The sequence below is a fragment of the Aphis gossypii genome, unplaced genomic scaffold (genome assembly GCF_020184175.1).
Source record: "Aphis gossypii isolate Hap1 unplaced genomic scaffold, ASM2018417v2 Contig00842, whole genome shotgun sequence".
NCBI lineage: Eukaryota > Metazoa > Arthropoda > Insecta > Hemiptera > Aphididae > Aphis > Aphis gossypii.
The window spans coordinates 12,214-20,416 of NW_026083315.1; the positions used below are offsets into that span (position 1 = coordinate 12,214).

At 27.4% G+C, this 8,203-nt stretch overlaps 1 protein-coding gene across 1 annotated transcript; it reads right to left on the reverse strand.

Moving 5' to 3' along the window:
- Nucleotides 1-1,735: 1,735 nt before the first annotated feature.
- Nucleotides 1,736-3,376, reverse strand: LOC126555418 (zinc finger MYM-type protein 1-like). Its single transcript, XM_050210339.1, has one exon. The coding sequence runs from the start codon at nucleotides 3,374-3,376 to the stop codon at nucleotides 1,736-1,738; it is 1,641 nt and encodes a 546-aa protein (XP_050066296.1).
- Between the last annotated feature and the right edge of the window lie 4,827 nt (nucleotides 3,377-8,203).

An 8,203-nucleotide genomic window follows, 5' to 3' on the forward strand; every position in this document is an offset into this window, starting at 1 on the left:
TTGGTTGCCAAAAAGTATAGATTTAAGTATCCAGAAATTGGATCTACAACTACTGAGTTAATGAAATCTAAAATGTCTTCCTGTCATGATTATAGTTTACCGTCTTGGATTAATCATTTATCTTACGGTGGACCATAGTTCCTAGCAACAAATTCAAAACATTAGTTTTAAGAACTGAATGGCTCTTTAAAAAATTCACTAAAAATCATCTATATTCTGTTTATAAATATAATGTTAAAAAAATACAATGTAACCGTTAAGGTAAAATTAGAAACTTATAAATGGCTCTGAATAAATATTATGAGATATTATAATTATTATGTAATATTTTATATTATATTTAGTTATGTAAAATATTTCAACTCAGTATTTACATGTTCATATAGTAATTATTAATCAAATACAATTGTTATAGTAATATAGATGCATTTTCCCTTTATTCAATACGTTTTACAGGTACCTTATTATTTTGAAAAAAATGTTTATTAGATATTTTTTTTTTTTTTATCTCGTATTTATGATATTAAATCAATTTATATGTAAAACAATATAATAATATTCATAATACAGAATAAAAGTGAAAAAATGTATATAGTAAAACATTAGTAAGTATCTATCTAATAAAATATAAAATGTAAGAATACAGTAAAGTACAGTAATATAGTAAATTACAGTACGCATGTACATAATAATTATTAATTTGTACGCCGGGTGACGTCATGAGTGAGATGGGCGCTGCGAGAATTCCGTATTGTTTACATGACTTTGAGGCAACCTCTACTATCTATAAACCTTGGTATATATACACCTTGACCGACAGATATTGCTATCAAATGTTATCATATATTATTTTACACAGAGCACTCGTAATTAAATATAATTGCCCGGTTTCACAAACGACCAATAACTAGGGTTATCGAATCGATATCAATTTGACTGGTTGCATAAAAGATCAATAAGTTTTATTAATCCAATAAATATTATGTTATCGGTTCGATAAGTTGTAGACTCGATTTTGGCTCGATAAATATTCAAAAGAGTTCTATAACTTCATTGATCTGATAAAACTAAGGTACTAATGCCGGGTTGCATAAACGATCGATAAAAACAGCACGATAAGGTTTGCTATCAGGTCGATAAACCATTATATAAATATCGTTATCGGTTTCATTAAGTACATCACTGTTGCATAAAATGTTGAATAATTATAAAATAATTTGATGACTTACCTTGGTCATGGTAGTTTGATATATTCAATAAATGATAAATCAGTCGTTTTTGTTATCATCATTTTTTGAAATGTTACCGATGGCTTCAACTATTTAGCGAATTGCGAATGGTGATTATCGATTTTATATTTATATCGACTATTGACAAATACTGTGCAAATACTATAGATCTATAGTATTTGGCTATTGAGTACCGACAAGTGACAACTAATACATTTGATGTAAATTGAAATTTTGTTTTTTAAATTATATTACTACAATATGTCTAATATAATTAAACGTAGAAGCAAAAATATCAATGATGCAGAAAAACATATGTTATTGAAGTTAATTAAACCCAGTAGCGTATTTAAGATTTATCCGCCTATAGGCACTTTCCAATTCGCCGCCTCCCCCCCCCCCTCAATCTTTCCAAAAATTATTTATAAAACATATTTAAATATACAATTTATTATATTAAAAAATATACATTATTAATTAACATCAAATTACAAATATTAAAACTTTTAACTTTTTCTTCTACTTTTTTCCTCAGCAAATGCATCAATTAAATCATCGCAATTTAAAGTCGACAGTAAATCCGCTTCGATATTCAATATAGCCAAACTATTGAGTTTTTTAGTACCCATAGTCGATCTTAAATAATTTTTGATTCGTTTAAGACATGAAAAAGAACGCTCAGTAGTACAGTTAGAAATTGGAGTACAAACATATATTCTAAGTGCAATATCTATATTAGGATACACGTCCGTAAGAGTATCTTCTCGTAATAACTTACACATTTGTAAAGGAGAAATGCAATTCATTTGTTTATTTGAAGATTCCAAATAGGATTTAAAATGTATACATTCTTTTGAAAATGCTTTTTCAATATCATCTTTGTAACATTCTTGTAACTTATTGGCATATTCTATTATTTCCAAAACACTTAAAGAAATAAGCTTGTGGAGTACGATAAATTTAGTGTAGTAAAAATCATAAGCCTGTCGCCGTTTTTCTAATTCACTTGCTATTCGATCAATAACCACATAAAATGTAAATATTTTAAACTTTTCTCGGCCATTCATTGATGTATCAGTATCGCTTTTTTCATCATAAAATACTTTCCTCTTTTTAAAACGGGTCTTTGTATCTTGATATAATTCAATTCCTGACATAGTTTTTGCTTGTTCTTCAAAATAGTCAAAACTATCCCGATTTTCTTGAATAAGATTAATAAGCGATGCATATAACTTTGAAGCTGTACCAATATCAATTGCAGTACCTTGTAAAGTTTTGTTAGTTATATTTAACTGATCTAATACATATGTCCAAAAAACGGTCAAAAATGCAGTTTCCAAAGATTGTAAACTTTTATATAGACCTTTGGCTTCGTTTCTGGTAATGCATTTTTCGTTTTCATTATTTTTAATAAGTAATAATGAGTTTATTATTTCTGACCATGATGCATTTAAAGCTCTACATGCATCCGCGCGAGCCGACCATCTAGTTATTAATAAAGATTTAAGTGTGTATGAGTTTTGCTTCATATTGTCGTGTAAAATATTCCATCTATGAGTAAATGCTGTGAAAAAATTGTAAAGTTGTTGAATAAGTCCAAAAAATGAAGATGCATTACTACAACATTCAGCGGCAGATGTTCCTACTAGATTTAAAGAGTGCGCAGCGCATGGTACAAAATAAGCTAAGGGGCTTAATGTTTTTATTCGGGCCTGCAAACCTGTATGAATGCCGGACATATTGCTGGCGTTATCATATGCCCGTCCTAGACAATTAGCAATATCAATGTTATAAACCTTTAAAATATTTAAAATAGCATCTACTAATTGTTCAGCTTTGTGTCCTGTATTAGGAGTGAAACATAAAAAACGGTCAATAGGCTCCCCGTTATGCTGTACATATCTCACCATAAAAGAAAGTTGGTCGACATGAGAGATATCTGGGGTAGAATCTACGCTTATTGAAAAGTATTTAGATTTCATTAACTCTTGTATTATAGTATTTTTCATTTTTTTCGTAATTAATTGTATAAACTCATCACAAATACCGTGTGATAAATAAGAAGTTGTACCGCTTCCTTTATTACTAAAACGTGCAATATGATCTGCTAAAAATGAATCGAATTGAGCTAATAATTCTAAAGACATCATATAGTTTCCATTTTGATTAGAGCCAAAAATAGAATTATGACCACGTAACGGTAATCCACTAGAAGTTAGTGATTTTATTGTAGCAACTACCCTTTTTAAAACATTCCTCCAGTATAATATAGTCTCTTCCTGTAGTTGTAGTACTAAACTGTTATCAATTTTTCCGAGTTCTTTACCTCGTAATTTTAATTTTATAATTGAATTTTTTTATGTTCTTGGCTATTTTCATGCCAATTGAAACGCTGATTGGCATTTTTCCAGTCATTATAACCCTCTGTTACAAGTTGAATTTTGTTTAAACTTTTTTCAAATAAACGAATAGGCCCACAAAATACTACACCTTTACTTTTAGAATATACAAGCCATGAACGTAATGCAAATTCACCATTTAACATTTTCCTCTGAAATAACTGTTTTGTTAAATACCGTGTTTTGTCATTATATTTTCGACCGGAATAAGAAAAATCATCGGATAGATTTTGATGTATGCCATGTTTTGCTACATAGTTACGAAAAGATTCATTAATCAACCATTTATCGAGATCGGTTTCAAAAAAATGGGAAGTAAATTTTCGGATTCATTGAAATTTTTTTCTGTGACTACATTTTTTTCAGAATTATTATCGATAATTGTATTTATTTCAACTTGTTGGGTTTCTACATCTATGCTTTCACCACTGTTCGAATCAGGATTTTATTTAAAATACGTATGCAATTTCGGAGTTTTATTTAAAATATTCATTTCCCTTTCGTTCTTTAATTTCGACAATCTTTTGTACTCGTGTCCACTTAACCTTTTCCTACCGTCAGCCATTGTTACAACTTATAACCTAGTTTAATTAAAATAAAATCTCTAAGAAAATTTACGTAGAAGATAATTTTATAATAATGAAGTTATAAATTTACAAATTACCTGTCGTCAAGATTTGCAAATTGTCCTGCCCGCATGTCTCGTGTGGTGGTGTGTCAAAGTGTCCAACAATAAATGAGTAATGAACAGTTTATATAAAATTGAATGTAGTTTTAAATGAATTGGAATAATAATTAAAGACGGGCGGCTACACAACGATAAGCGGGTATTTCTCTGTCATTATCTAACTATAAACTATTATACTGTTTGCTTGTTTGTCTTTATTTTAAGAAATCGAACCCGCATATGTTTTGTTATCCATGTGTTCGTATTATGTTCGTATGTATATTGTATATAATATAGTAGGTACATATAGAATCTAATATATTTATATATATTATAGATAGATGTTTAATTTTGCATGAACAAAAAATTAGATGAGTTTGATTTCATAAAATGAAAAAAACTTTTTAAATATATCGTTGAAATTTTCCGTCCTCTTACGTTGCCGCTCTAGGCACGGGCCTATAGGGCCTGTGCCTAAATACTCCTCTGATTAAACCATAGTTAAGTGTAGTTGAAAACATCAAGGTGTGTACTTATTTCAGTTTAGAATAAATTGTATTAAGTTGGAACATAATTAAAACATTAAATGCAAACATTTTCTGCCCATGTTTTAAATTAGACTGATGGTGCTACAAACAAAATGAAATGTAGTGTTTGGGAAAATATTACTACAAGTTAAAATGCATTGCAAACTACTGGACCAAGATCCAGCAGTTAGCTCAAAGCATTATTTGATGTTATGAAACGTAAAACTAAAAAGGACAAAAGCTCTGAAAAAGTAAATTGTTTTAGAAATACACATAATATTGAATTATTTATGCTTATATTAATTTCTAAGTAGGTAGGTTATAATTTTAACTAAGAATATAATTTTATTGTATTTGGTTTAATGCACTTAACAAGTTTATGTTATTTTAATAGTGCTCAAGCAGGTGTTAAATATTTTGTTGTAGATTAAAGTTAATGATATATTTTTTAAAATAGGTTAACTCTTACATACATCAGGCCAAGGCACGTAGCCAGTAAATTTCTACTAGGGGGGCCAATAATGTTTGGCCCTTTTATTATTCTCCATAATTTTTCTTTATGAAATTCTTGTAGGGGGTATGCAATACAAAGAATCTTAATAATTTAAATAATTTACCTTTAGTTCGTAATTGGTTAAAAATTTTTTTTTTCACAAAAAGTTATACCTACCTATTACTTACCTTTTTAAGAATTACAAAAATAGGAAGTACCTAATAACAAAAAAAAATATATAGAATTACCTACATTTTCACTTATGGGATACATTTTTCATGCTATGAAAAATAAATGTACATACATATTTAAAATAATAAGCTGCTTCAATTGTTCAACTTCTATTTACAAAAATTAATTCATATTTGAATACTTATCAAAAATAATAGGGATAAATGATCATTGATTTTTAAATTAATATAATTTTTAAAGTAACTCAAATTTATTAAGAAAAAAAAAACACATACAGTAGAAAATATTAATAATACACTTATACTCATATAAATATTGAACAGTTCAATATAAAATAATTTTTTTGTTTTTGTGATTTTCTGAAAACAATTGTACAAAAATATCTAGATCTAAGTTTTTAGAAATTTTTTTTTCTATGCTTATTGAAGCCAAGTTATTTAAACGATCATTTGTCATACGATTCCTCATATAAGTTTTGAGTCGTCTCAGACATGAAAATGTTCTTTCGCATGCTGCACTGGAAACTGGTATAGTTATTATAATAATAGCTAGCTTATACGTTTCAATGAATGCAATCTTATACTTTTCAAGTAGTTCAATTAGATTCATCAGGTTTTTTACTTTAACATTATAATGAATTTGATATTTTTTAATAGTTGTTGGTAAAATTTTTAGTTCTGACCTTAGATTTTCTAGATCAAGATTATAATGAACAGCTAAAGGTTTCAAATGTTCATAACTTAAAAATTGTTCATTTTGGGGATGTAAGTAAGATATTGATGATAACATACCATAATTATCTGTAAAACGTGCTTCTAGTTCTTTTATTATATAATCCAAGGCAGGTATGTATACATGTTGTCTTAAACTATTTTTTGATGAAACCCAATTAGTTTCCAAAGAACTGTTTACAGTAAATATGTACTGTTTAAACTTTTCGGTGATTTTTTTTGTTCTTTTTTTTTTTTACTTTGTTCATTTGGTATTGATATGTTGTTTTCTTTACAAATATTTACAGTCTCGGTGAACATTCCATTAAATTTGGAATTGTTGTTCTCAGTTTCATCTGTTCTCATGGTTTTAAAAGAAGTTATAATTGATGAAATAAGTATTAAAGATTCAGCCTTATCAGCTTTTACATTTTGCAAATAATCACTTGTTGTTTTAAGAATTTGAAGAATATCACAAAACATAATTAAATTAAATACAAAGTCAAAATCTATTAAATGTAGTAAGTCCTTTGATTCAGCTGCACGGTCACCTTTCTCAAACATTAATTTGTTTAATAAAACTAGCAGTGGACTAAGACCTTTTTTTAATGCTATGCAAGCAAATACTTGTGCTGTCCATCTTGTCAAACATATCCTTTTAAGCTCAACAGCAGGTCTGTACTTCATAGTTGTTTGAATTTCCACAAATTTTGAATGTATAGCAGAACCAGATACAAATACATATAAATTTTCTACAATATCAAAAAACATTTTCACAGTTGAAATATTTTTGCAAACATCAGAAATTACAAGATTAAGCCTATGATTGTAACAGTGTACATATCGCACCTCTAGAACAAGACTGCCACAACTCAAAATGTATAGTTTTGAGAAAAAGTGATTTGAAGTTTATAACTAAGATATTTTACAAAGTGGTTTAGCTATGGGTTTGAAACTAAAAACTTAAATACTCACAAAAATATGCTATACAATATGACATCTTCAAATATTATGTAATATTCACTTAAACCCAAAAAGTTAGATTTATGGCCTTTTACAATTTTATAAGTGAATGCAAGACAAACATATTTTAAGATGTGGCTATGCAATACACAAATTGATTTTATGATAGCCATATACTAAAATATGGCAGTATTGAATTTAAGTTATGTACATTTTGTGTACCATAAGTCAATTTATGCCAGTGTTGCATTTAAAATTACTAATACATAATAGAATTTAATAATATTATAATATAAAATAATTAGTCTTATAAGTGAACACAATTAGTTTTAAGTATCAAAATATCCAAAAATTAAACAAGTATAACAAATTTAAAACTTAAACTGAAAATAACTTAAATTTATCAAATGTATTTCATAACAAGAGTTAAAAGTACGAATATTACATTAAATATATCTTAATAGTATTATATTATTACTTGTTTGAAATAATATTTAAAAAAAACAATTACTTATTAAAATTATCATAAATTTGTCATGGATACAGTATAATTATATTAATTAATCACTATCAGTATTATTCTTTTCTGACACTTTTAAGTTTTTATAAAAATTATGATATGTATCTGGAATAAGTTTAGCTTCACACAATGAGATTAAATCTTTTTTTTTTATTTTTGTGATTCCAGGCTCTTCAGTAAATACTGGTTTCAATTTGATAGTTGATGATTTTATGTTTGAATTTCTTGTTTTTTTTTAAAACTATGATTTCTTGAAAATCTTCTAGATCATAAGTGGTTTTATAAAATATTCTGTCAGGGAATTCTTTTTTTACTTTCACAATTTTTATATTTTTCCATAATACAGTTTGTCCCATGGTATTTTTATTGAAATTATTACCCATTCTTTACTTAATTGTTTAAAATCTATGAAAGATTTATAACTAAGCTCATTTACTTTAAAAGGTTTCCCTGATTTTTTTGCTGATTGGATGACTGTAGGCCATTGTAGGGGAGAGTAAATT

What these genes read in the sequence shown, in the direction of transcription:
- LOC126555418 (XM_050210339.1), bottom strand. Translation starts at nt 3,376, where the DNA reads ATGTCTTTAGAATTATTAGCTCAATTCGATTCATTTTTAGCAGATCAT.